This window comes from Zootoca vivipara, chromosome 13, assembly GCF_963506605.1.
Source record: "Zootoca vivipara chromosome 13, rZooViv1.1, whole genome shotgun sequence".
Classification (NCBI taxonomy): Eukaryota; Metazoa; Chordata; class Lepidosauria; order Squamata; family Lacertidae; genus Zootoca; species Zootoca vivipara.
Genome location: NC_083288.1, coordinates 9,323,554 through 9,335,832, shown reverse-complemented (window position 1 = coordinate 9,335,832; position 12,279 = coordinate 9,323,554). Strand labels below are relative to the sequence as shown.

General features: G+C 40.8%; 1 protein-coding gene across 2 annotated transcripts in view; it reads left to right on the top strand.

Annotated features, from left to right (window-relative positions):
* EIF2AK3 (eukaryotic translation initiation factor 2 alpha kinase 3) overlaps window positions 1-12,279 on the top strand; it is a 36,570-nt gene that overhangs the window by 10,114 nt on the left and 14,177 nt on the right. For both annotated transcript variants that reach the window (XM_035134680.2, XM_035134679.2), the window contains exons 3-9: window positions 3,515-3,709; window positions 6,013-6,143; window positions 6,942-7,176; window positions 7,389-7,551; window positions 9,191-9,328; window positions 10,709-10,831; window positions 11,755-11,975. In XM_035134680.2, the coding sequence (XP_034990571.2) occupies window positions 3,515-3,709; window positions 6,013-6,143; window positions 6,942-7,176; window positions 7,389-7,551; window positions 9,191-9,328; window positions 10,709-10,831; window positions 11,755-11,975 (1,206 nt within the window). The remainder of the gene's footprint in view (window positions 1-3,514; window positions 3,710-6,012; window positions 6,144-6,941; window positions 7,177-7,388; window positions 7,552-9,190; window positions 9,329-10,708; window positions 10,832-11,754; window positions 11,976-12,279) is intronic.

Genomic DNA, 12,279 nt, shown 5'->3' with positions numbered 1-12,279 from the left:
ACAAGAACCCAACAAAACAAAACAACAAACAAGAACCCAACAAAACAAAACTAATGCTATTCTAAGCTGCAGTTCAATAGTGTATTGAACAAGGAAAATAATAGTCCTCTATTCTGCCATGGTCCGACCACACCTGGAGCACTGTGTCCAGTTCTGGGCAGCACTATTTAAGAAGGATATTGACAAGCTAGGATGTGTGCAGAGGAGAGCAACCAAGATGATCAAGAATCTGGAAATCAAGCCTTATGAGGCACAGTTGAGGGGAAAGAGGAGACTGAGCAGAGATAAGATAGTCATCAAATATCTAAAGGGCTGTCACATGGAGGATGGAACATACTTGTTTTCTCCTGCTCTGGAGGCTAGGTAGGTTAGGGGGCTGTGACTGGCCCAACATCACCCTATGATCTTCATGAGTGAGTAGGGGTTTGAATGTTGATCTGCCAGGTTCTAGTCTGACACACTAACCACTACACCACACTGCCTTCCTGGAGTCCTTCTGCTATGGGGCAGCTATATAAATTCAGTAGGTAAATAAATATGGGGAAAGCAAAATCTCACTTAGAGAAGCATCTGAAATATTTTCCTTGAAGCTTGAATTTGTTCTGTATTGTTTTATTTGATGTTTTAAAGTGTTTGTAAACTGCTTTGAGGTTTAATAATAAAGTTTGCTGCAGTAAAGGCTCCTAGGCATTCCATTGTAGCGACTGTAACCAAGGTTTAAGGCACCATTTGCCAATTAGCTTATATATCAGAGTTTCTGACACTGATCGTGGCCTCTTCCAGCAATTGTTAACAGTGTTTAAAGCAGGGGTAGCCAAGGTGGTGCCCTCTTGAAGTTGCTGGGCTACAGTTTCCATCATCCCTCTAAACTGGCCATGCTGCTCGGGACTGGCTACTAAAGGAACTGGGAAGTTCCATCTACGTATCTTAGATAGTGGTGTGAGTGACTTTTTAAAATCTCTGCTTAAACTGCCATCTACGTTCTTGGATCTTCAGATTTTAAAAACCAAAGACAAATATTTATCATTGTGCATGCACAAAGAATTCCCTGAGTATGTAGAACAGCTTTCTTATTTTGGGGCAGCCTCATTTCATATCAAAACAGAAAGGCACTTGACTATCTGCATAAAATATAAGACAGAATTATAATGATTTCTGTTCAGTGAAGTTGAACAAATGATGACTTAACTTGACAGTTCACAAGGCATGTGTAAGTACCTTGTGATACCCTACATCCTTTGTATCAAGATAATTGGACATGACTGCCTGGATGACTCATTCTTGCATTAGATGAGATAATGCTTTAAGCAAAAAGGAAGAGGGGGGTGATGTCATTTCTTTACCTAACTTACATGCCTTTGCTGATTCTTACTGCCTCCCATGAAATTTCCCTTTCTACTTCCGCATGATAGTACACATTAGTTGAACCTCTTCCTAATTCCACTGGGAGCCCATGCTCCCAATCTTTCTGGAGCATGTGGTGATCTCATCACTTGACTTATGCATACATCAACCAGAAGAGTCTGGTTTTAACTTCACTTTACTTCTTGAACACTGAATTGTCTCCACTGGCATTGATTTCTGCTAGCACAATCCTTCCTCAAGACCTTTGAGCCCTCCAGTTTAATAATCTGGGTTCTCAGCTGGGAGATTCCAGGTGAACTTTTAAAATTATACATGGCAGGAATATCCCTATTTAGAATGTTCTAAAGCAGTATAAGCAGTTTTTTTTTAATTTCTATACGTCTTTTCAGGTTGCGTCCTGTGCCGAACCTGGAAGTCCCGGAACGGGTTACTTCCGGGTTTGGTGTGCACGCATGTGCAGAAATGCTAAATTGCGCTTTGCGCAGAAGCGCCAAGTTGCGTCACGCGCGTGTGCAGATTTGGTGCTTCAGGATGCGGCCTTTTCATGTTGCGGACGGGCCTCCGGAACGGATCCCGCTCACAACCAGAGGTGCCACTGTATTCTCAAAAAGTGTTGGTTCTTTGTTCTCATGCATAATGTGATTTTTCACTAATTTCTATTTATATACTCTTAGCTGTAATATCTGTACAGCTGTTTCGTATCTGCCATCCCAGAATACCATACAGATACACTTCCTGTTACTGAATGCTACAGAAAGCTTTGAACATGATCTGCAGTGGCAACTATAAGCAGACTGCTGTCTTTATGTGCAGGCTATGCATAGGCAGCCTAACATGGAGTACAGTATGTATAATCAGTGTGTTCTTGACTGCTTTTAGGCATAAACCCTATAAATAGTCCAAGATGGGCATTGGGCATATCCCAACTGAAACTCCTTAGCTTCTTCTTTCTTGGTTTCATCTACAGAATTCCAGTTCTCCTACACTGCTTCTTTAGAAGACATTGATTTTTCCACTTGGGGATAAACATTGTCTAGTGCTGGAATGTTGATTTAGTTGGTTAATGTACACCTGCTGATTCATTGGTTTGTGGCCAAAAATGCCAAATAAGTAGATCACCTGATATCTAGTTTGCAAAGGTACAGAAAATAAGTGGTCAGAACAACCCTAACTCCTGCTACCTTAGATTTTGAAACTTTAACCCTGTCTTGCCCACAGAGTACTCTGATGAATTAGGTCACTTTTCTGTATAGTTATTCGCATTTATTTATAACCTACAAATTTAACTGTAATTAGGGATCGCTCTTCCTGTCTACTGTCTACATGTCAGCCTGTGAATTCACTTAGGCTTGGGTTTTTTTGCAGCACTGCACTTACGTTTGCAGGGAAGGAAGTGAGAGAAGAGTGATTCCTTCCTTTAGGGAAACGGCAAGCTGGTCATTCGCCTTTCAAAAGCCGCATGATATGACATTGGACTCTGCTGTTCCTAAGAAAACCTTTAGGGATTCTTCTTAAGCTGCCTTGAGTCCCATCAACGGGGACTCAATAAATAAATAAATATAAATAAATACATATTCCCTCCTCCTCTGGGTGCCTCTGCAAAATGAATGGTGACAGAGAGGGTCACCTAGCACCTATTTTGTCTTGTGGGTGGGCTTTTCAGTCCTAAAAGATGTTTAGGGCATTGTGATTCTGCTCTATCGTTTTTTCCATTTCTAGTTTTCCATTGGTTTTATTCTGTTGCTTTTTTTATTTATTCTGCTTTAGATTTTATGTTTGCTTTATTTGTTTGCTACATAGTGTTAACTGTTACTGCAAACTGCCTAAAGAACACTTGTTGAGTGGTATCTAAATAAATTTTGAGAATAACTATGCATTTAAAGCTGTTGCAGATTCTAGTCCACAACACACAAACTGGCATTTCCATCCATGCCAAGCTAAAGGTGGAGGAAGTACAGTAGCTAAAAATAAATATTCACTATTTACAGTAGACATGTAAAATGTATAGTAGACATTTGCAGTAGACATATAAAAGACAAACTATGAAGATTAAGCTACAAATTATTATTGGATTGTGCCCCCCGTTTGATACAAAGTATGTTTGTGTCCTGGTTGCCATTATATGTATTTCTGTTCTAATGCTTTGTAGGTATTTGGGAATAAGATGATAATTCCCTCCTTGGATGGAGACCTTTTTCAATGGGATCGTGACAGAGAAAGCATGGAAGCTGTCCCTTTCACTGTGGAATCTCTTCTCGAATCATCCTACAAATTTGGAGATGATGTTGTCCTGGTTGGAGGAAAGTCCTTGACAACATATGGGCTGAGCTCATATTCAGGAAAGGTAAAAAGGTTCTTACTGACGATAGGCTTTTTTTTACATATTTGCAAGAGAGGACATCAAAATACATCATGCGCTCAGCGCCAGATAGCACTGACCCATTTTACTTCTGGCTATCAGCTGCATACTCTAATAGAAGCTGTATTTATATGGAAATTTACCAATTTCCCAGAAAGACACTCTCCCTTAGCCCAGATTGAGCAAAGTAAGCTTCACTGAAATTGATGAGGCTACTTATGCACTTGCTTAGTTACTGCTTAAAGATGATTGATTACATAATTTCTTATGGAGTAACCTGTATGGAACCAGGGTTATTGTAGTAGCATTTCTTGCCCTTGTGCTTCCCTAGTATCATACCAGGCAGGGCTCCCACCAGAATCCTCTGAGCAGGAGAGGAGGGCTGAGTGGCTGGATCTTGCTCAGGGATCTTGCACAAGGAAGTGGGGTTGAGCAGTTTCCCTGTACAGTACCACAGCTCACTCCACTCAGCAGGAGTTGAGGGAGAAGGCAAGAGGAGGTGGGAAAGCCGGCTTACACCTCCTTTTGCTGGCAGATGTCTGGATCCAACTTACTCTTTTCATATTTCACATAAGGCCTCAGTTTTAATCTCACATACTAGGTGGATTTAGGCAAGCTATTCTCTCTCTGAATTTCAGCACTGCAGGTGAAACTCGGAAAATTAGAATATCGTCGAAAAGTGCATTTATTTCAGTAATGCAATTTATTATTTTTTCTTTTTCTTTTAATTTTTTACAAATGCTTTCTTTGGGAAAATTCCACAGTAATAAAACAAATAGTTACAATAATACAAAAATAAACATCGCTATGACATTTCATTAATTACATTCCGTTTATAATTGACCCGCCTAACGACAAATAATTACAGTTACAACAAATAAAGGCTTGACATATCTTGCTTTGCATGTCATGCATCTATCATATATTGGTTTCACCTTTTAAGTTGCATTACTGAAATAAATGCACTTTTTGATGATATTCTAAATTTCCGAGTTTCACCTGTAAGTGTAATATAGAGTAATAACATTGGCCCACCTTGCAAGTTTTCTACCGTAGGGCTTACAGAGGTTGGCTTATTTTTACAAATTTCTATTCTGCTTCCAAGCTGTATTATTATTATTATTATTATTATTATTATTATTATTATTATTATTATTTTATTTTACTAAAACTCTTTACAGCCCTTTAATTCAATAAGCCACCAGGGGGCAGGATGGTTGTTTAAATTTATTACCTGCCTTTCATCCTTGGGCCTCAGGACAGGTTACAACAATTTAAAATACAACATTAAAAGCAGCTTAAAATGACCTACAGCCAGAAAAATATAGTGACTCCTTAAAATTGACATCACTGGTTTCAAATGCAAGGGAAAAGAGGTATGTCCTCAGCATTCATTGAAACTGTACAATGAAGTTGCCAGACACACCACTGTCGACAGGGTGCTCCACAAGCTCAGGGCTACTACAGAGAATGCATTCTCCCAGACTACAACCACCCACTGCCAATCTTAACAGCCAAGAGGGTCTGTAGGGAAGAAGGCAGTTTTTCAAATATTTGGGGTCTAAATTATTTAGGGCTTTAAAAAGGTAGCTTGAGCGCCTTGAATTGTGCTGGCAATCAATGCAGCTGTTTTTAAACAGGATTATGTGCAATCTAAAGGAACCCCAGCCAGTAATTGGCTGTTGCAATTTGGACCAATTGAAATTTCTGAGTTGCCTTCAAGGGCAGCCCCATATAGAGCACATTGCACATCCAGTACAATAGAAACCCAATGATAGCATTAAAATAGTAGCTCTCTCCAGCTTCCGTGCATTAAAAACATGGCAACAATAAACAATAATAGCATGTTTTTAATGCTAAGTATTATTTTAGTGAATTTTTATATTAGTTTGCGACTTTTCCTCAGTATTGTTTTGTGTATGGAATCCATTTGTACATCTCTGGGTACAAATATACAGTCATACCTCGGGTTACAGCCGCTTCAGGTTGTGTTTTTTCAGGTTGCACTCTGCACCGAACCCTGAAGTACTAGAACGGGTTACTTCCGAGTTTCGGCGCATGCGCAGAAGCATTAAATTGCGACCCGAGCGTGCACAGACGTGGGTTGCGAACGCTGCGGATTGCGAACGTGCCTCCCGCACGGATCATGTTCGCAACCTGAGCGTCCACTGTAATGGGAAGGTGAGAGCAAAATGGAGTGGAGTCACACTATTTGCATGATTAATAAATACAAGGGTATATTGGAAAAACTATGGCTGATCCTTTTAAGACTTCTCTTTCTTGTCCAGGTGAAGTACATATGTTCTGCAATGGGCTGTCGTCGCTGGGATGAAGACGAGATGGAACAGGAAGATATTCTCCTTTTACATCGAACTCAGAAAACTGTTCGTGCTGTTGGGCCCCGCAGCGGCAATGAGAAGTACGGACACGCATAGTATACAAGATTTGTAAAAAATTTCTGTAGCAGAAGGTGCTGGGGAGGAAGTGGAGGGATATGCTGCCTACATAGATGCCCTAAGGCAGGGGTAGGGAGCTGAATCTTGATGATGATGTCAGGTGACTAACACTTGTCAAAGGAGGTTGCTGTAACTATTCACAATATGGCAAGCTGGTGAACAAAGCATTTTCCCCTCTGCAGACAAGCTGTTTGTTTTCAAACGTGCTTTGACCTTGGGCTTGCCGATCAGAAGGTCGGTAGTTCGAATACCCGCTATGGGGTGAGCTCCTGTTGTTCGGTCCCTGCTCCTGCCAACCTGGCAGTTCGAAAGCACAAAGTGCAAGTAGATAAATAGGTACCGCTCCGGTGGGAAGGTAAACAGCATTTCCGTGCACTGCTCTGGTTTTGCCGGAAGTGGCTTAGTCATCCTGCCCACATGACCTGGAAAAACGGTCTGCGGACAAACGCCGGCTCCCTCGGCCAGTAAAGTGAGATGAGCGCCGCAATCCCAGAGTTGTTCACAACTGGACTTAACTGTCAGGGGTCCTTTACCTTTGGCGCAAAAGTACTGCTTTCCCCTTCTTTATCAACCATCCAGTCTGTGGGAAAGATGTGTGTGGAGTGAAAAGCTTGTGTACTGTGTTAGAAGATGCTTTATTACTACAGTGCAAAATAGACTTGCATTACTTTAGAAATACAATGTTGTCTCCTTTTACATATTTTAAAAACTGGATTGATTTGCAGTCACAGTCGTCATCTTCTCTTTTTTTTAACTTAAAGGTGGAATTTTAGTGTTGGTCACTTTGAACTGCGCTATGTTCCAGACACTGAAAAGAGAATGGGATTTCTTGAAGGCAATTTAAAACCAAATCTAAACAAAGAAGATTCCAAAATAATTTCAGATGTGGAAGAGCAGGAGGCTGTAATGAAGGATACAGTGATAAAGGTCTCAGTAGCTGACTGGAAGGTGATGGCATTTAATAAGCAGGGAGGACATCTGGAATGGGAACACCAGGTACTAAAGATGATAACATATTGACACTTTCTAGAAATATTACAGCATTGCCAAAAAAAATACCTTGCATCTTTCTGGAATTTGAGGCTTTTAAAAAAATGTTTATAAATATGTTTACTTTTTGAGTTCATGAAAAGCTGTGTTCTTAAAAGATTTGGTATTACAGAGAAAATGCATTGAAGTGATTTTTAATATTCATACTTTATCTGCAGTTTTGCACCCCTGTTGCTTCTGCCTGGCTGGTTAAGGATGGCAAGGTAATTCCAATTAGCCTCTTTGATGACACAAGCCACACCTCCAATAATGATGTCTTAGAAGATGAAGAAGACATAGTGGAAGCTGCTCGAGGAGCTACAGAGTCCAGTGTCTATTTAGGTACAGCATCAACTTTCAGCACGAGACATAATCTTTGCATTGTCCAAACCTTAGTAGGCAGATTCTTGATTTTTCTTTTCTTTTTAGGTGGGTATAATTAAGCGTTTCAGCAAAAGCCAAAGAACAACATGGTAGAAATCTAAAGTATTGTGTGTTTTGCGTTGGCAGGGGAATATTTGTTGCATCAGTGCATTATTCTTGACACAAAAGCCATGCATCAATATGAACAGTGCATTTTCATCCTGATCCTGTGCATGTTTACTCAGAAGTAAATTCTTTTTCATTCAGTGGGATCTCATTTCTAGTAAGCATTGGGGGTGAGGTACTGCCTTAGCTTATTATTGCAGCTGGAGTTACTAAGCAATGTAAAGTACTGTCCCATTACATACACAAATAGTACGATTTTAACTAAATCCACGAATAGAGAGTAGTTTGATTAGAGTAGGCCTTTTCTCTGTTGTCGGTGAATTGCTGATAAGACTTAATGTTTGCCGTAGACTTGAAGTCTTATAAAGTATCTGTCCTTCGCTGGCCCTTATTTTCCAGAGTTCCCCCTACCCCTACAGTGGGTGGCTTTCATTCTTTCTGATGAATTGTGGGTTATCCCATTTCAGAAATATTTGTCTGTGCTTCCAACCTTCCACTACGATGTGGACATTCCTGAAAATTAATAAATGAGACTGCTAGATTTTGTTGTGACTAACTTCTTGACCATCTGTCAAAGTTCATTTGGCCTTCGGCTGAACCATGGACTATTGCAGTAGTTTTTACTTGTATTTTAAAGGTTTTTTTCTCTCTGGCTTTTCTTTTAATTAATGAACCAATCCTCTGAGCTCACGAGTCATGAAGTTGTGAGCTCACCGATTGTCGTTCTTTGGAAGAGGATGACATCCTGGATAGGGTGGTTCCTTCCAGTTGGACTCAGGTGGCAGGGCTTTCTTTCAACTTATTGCCTTCCCTACGCATGGGGGGGGGGAGCCACACCAAATTTCTCCTCGGGCAAAAGGAATGAACTAGAAAGGTAGTGCTATAGAAATAACACGATGCCATGTGTATCCCTAGGGTGACTTACTAAGGATCTCCAGCAAACTCTTCATTGCTGCTCACAAATTTGATTTTAGCCACTTGGTCGTTGGAGCAGTTGTCTGAAATAATGGACAACTTATGAAGTTTAAAGTACTCGCAATGCAGAATCATTCTATTTTACTTGAGGTAACAGGGGCATCGCCCCATGTTGATAACGTAAGACAGGCCCCACCTTGGGGGCTTACAGTTGTGGGAATTTTTTTGGGGGGGGGGATTTAACAAACTAAGGCAAGTGGAATCTCCAGAGGTTACTTCAGTTTTATACTTCTGCAGATTTTATTGCTTAAAAGCTGCATAGAGCCAGGATGTTAAATAGTTGCTAGGTTACGCAAATGATTCCATTTCTTAATTAGTTTAATTTACAGGACATGTTTCAGATTCCTAGGTAGGTAGATGTAATAATATCATCTTACAATGTAGGCAGTGCATCTTTTGCATTGCTCTAGAATTCACGGCTTAGGCATTTGTATTCTCTTCCCCTCTATTCTTAAAGGTGCACACAAATAAAATAGTATTTCCTGAGATAAATAATGATCTGTGGTCTGTTATGCAGGAATGTACAAAGGCCAGCTGTACCTTCAGTCATCAGTAAGAATTTCTGATAAGTTCCCAACCAACCCTAAAGCTTTGGAGTCCAGAAATGATAATGCTGTTATCCCTTTGCCTGTAATCAAGTGGAAACCATTGATTCGTAAGTGATGTTCCTAGGATTATCTTTTTTTTCAGATTGGAAGGTGATAGGCCATAATATTTTCAAACGTATATCTCGAACATAGTTGACTTGAGGTGTCTGATTACTGATGGTGGGGTGTCATGAAACTGCACTCCGATTTAAGTAAAATAACAAAATTCCTTCAGTAGCACCTTAAAGACCAACTAAGTTTTTATTTTGGTATGAGCTTTCGTGTGCATGCACACTTCTTCAGATTTCCGATTTAAGTGTTTAAGTGTTTCGTTGAAACTAATTCAAAGCTTTACATCAAGTGTGGGAACCTTTGGCCCTCCAGACATTGCTCTACTACGACAATTCCCATCAGCCCCAGCAAGCTTGGCCAATGGCCAAGAATGATGGGAGTTGTAGTCCAGCAACATCTAGAGATTCACATGCTCCCCACACTTGCTTTACATAGAAGCTACATTTGTCGGAATACTTGTAAATATTTTAAGACATGGCACACCATGGCATAATATTTTCTAACCTTGTGTACATTTTGAGTGGTGGAAGGGAACGAAAGCACGGGAAAAGTACTGGGAATTTTAACATGCCTACAAACCTGTGCTTTGCATTTGTTTATTTATTTATTTGTTAATTCATTCTAACGATAGCCATCTGAAAAAAGTTAATTGCAACTTTATTTTTTATATATATTAGACTGTATACTGATCATTCCAAAGAGCCAGCTTAGCTGGCATTATATTTATTCATTAGGTTAGTAATTTTAGTACATAAGGCATTTCTAAAAATGGAAGATTTTCTATGGAAAAACTATCACTGCTTATTGAGTTTTCCAGCTGAGGCGTTTTAACAATTGTCCAGGTGTACATTTCCCCCCCAGCAAACGAAAAACTTGAAATTTATAGAACAGGGGTAAGGGACTTCCAGACGGCAGGCCAATATTTGTCTGCCAGGGGATCCAAATTTGGCCTGCAAGGCCATTCCCCTCCCTCCCCCCACCAAAAACCCCCCCAAATACACCCACCTGTCAATCAGTCAGCTGACTGGTGGGGTTCAGTCCTGCTTGGTGCTGCTTTACTAGTATTTTGCCAGTGGGGAATGTGCCTGCAAAGCTGACTGTCTCTCCACCATCAGGTCAACTTTCCGGGGGGGGGGGAGAAGGACCACCCACTTGTCAGTCACCTGTCATCATGATGTGGTACCTGTCTAAGTTGGTCCTCAGTGTGGAGGGAGATGAAGATCTGGCCCACCAGGCCGAAAAGGTTCCTCACCCCCCTGCTCTAGATGATGGTAGCCATTTCTAGAAGCACTGTATTGGTTTTATGCATCCAGGAATGCTCATTCAAATGTAATGTGTGAAACAGACTCATTCTGAAAATTATGCTTTGTTTCTAGATTCTCCTTCTAGAACTCCTGTGCTGGTGGGATCAGATGAGTTTGATAAATGTCTCAGCAATGACAAGTTTTCTCATGAAGAATACAGTAATGGTGCCCTTTCCGTCCTGCAGTATCCCTATGGTGTGTGTGAGCTATGCTTTGTTTTCATCCATGGTTTTGATAGGTGAAAACCCTAGCCCCTTTTTATACTTACAGTGACAAAACCTAGTTAAAATAAATCATTGTATCTGTGGAACTCCAATGGTTAGCCTCTAAATAAATTGAGATGGCTGTCTTCTGAATACTGGAAGAGTTTGTCTGCCCTATAGAGAACCTCAGCCCAAGGGGGCTTTCTGCGTCGTTCTTGAAGAGCAGCCTCCATGTTGCATTGCAAAACCCACCTCGAAAGGAGAGCCACGAGGAAAGTCCACAGGTTAAATCCCTGGTATCTCCAGCTAGGGCTGGGAGAGACCTGAAATTCTGGAAAGCCGCTGCCGTTTAGCGTAGACCAAGTGTGGGGAACTGTTAGCCCTCCACATGTTGCAGAACTACAATTCCCATCATGCTAGCTGGTTGTAGCTCAGAAACATACAGAGAGCCAAAGTTTCCCCACACTTGATGTAGACCAGGCACCCCCAAACTTCAGCCCTCCAGATGTTTTGGACTACAATTCCCATGTTCCCTGACCACTGGTCCTATTAGCTAGGGATCATGGGAGTTGTAGGCCAAAACATCTGGAGGGCCGCAGTTTGGGGATGCCTGATGTAGACTATACTGAGCCAGATGGACCAATGGCTTGACTTGGTAGCTTTCTATGAGATTTCAAAAATCTTCTAGTATGGTATAGACTGAGAGTCACTGTTCAAAGGACAAAATATCAAAATTCTAAAGTTGGACATATTCTTTAGGTTCTAGCCAGTGTCTTTGGCCACTACATGGGTTTTGCACTGGTCAACAACGTGAAAGGGGAAATGTTATTTATCGAAAGATTAGTACTACCTGATGGTTTGTAGATTTACGAAAACATTCTTATACCTTTTGTTCATTTTTTTAAAAAAATACAGATAACGGTTATTTTTTGCCCTACTACACCCGAGAGAGGCACAGGCGAAGCACCCAGATCACCGTGAGATTTGCTGACATGAACTATCCACAAAACACCCGCAAAAAAGATCCGGTTCTACTTCTCCACTGGTGGAAAGAAATCATTAGCACCATCATATTATGCATTGTGGCCACCACTTTTATTGTGCGTAGACTTTTCCACCCGCAGGTTCGCAATCGAGTAAGTAAGAGTGAATCGATTCTTGAAGTGTAGCTGCATGTTTTCCCTTTTGAGGCTTTTCGTGTTTTAGATGACCTTTATTCAAGTAATGAAATGCAGCGCTTGCGAACTTGATGCAAGCTTGCTTTGGTTTCGTATAAATCAATAGGTTGTCGTAAGAACGGACTACTAGATTGTCTCAGGCACTTGTCCCGATCATTACTTTTAATAGAAATTTATACAACCAGGTAGTTCTATCTAGAGCCAGATCTTCCCTTTGAAGCTTCCATGTTGCAGTTGACTTGCAATGATCATGTTTTCGCAG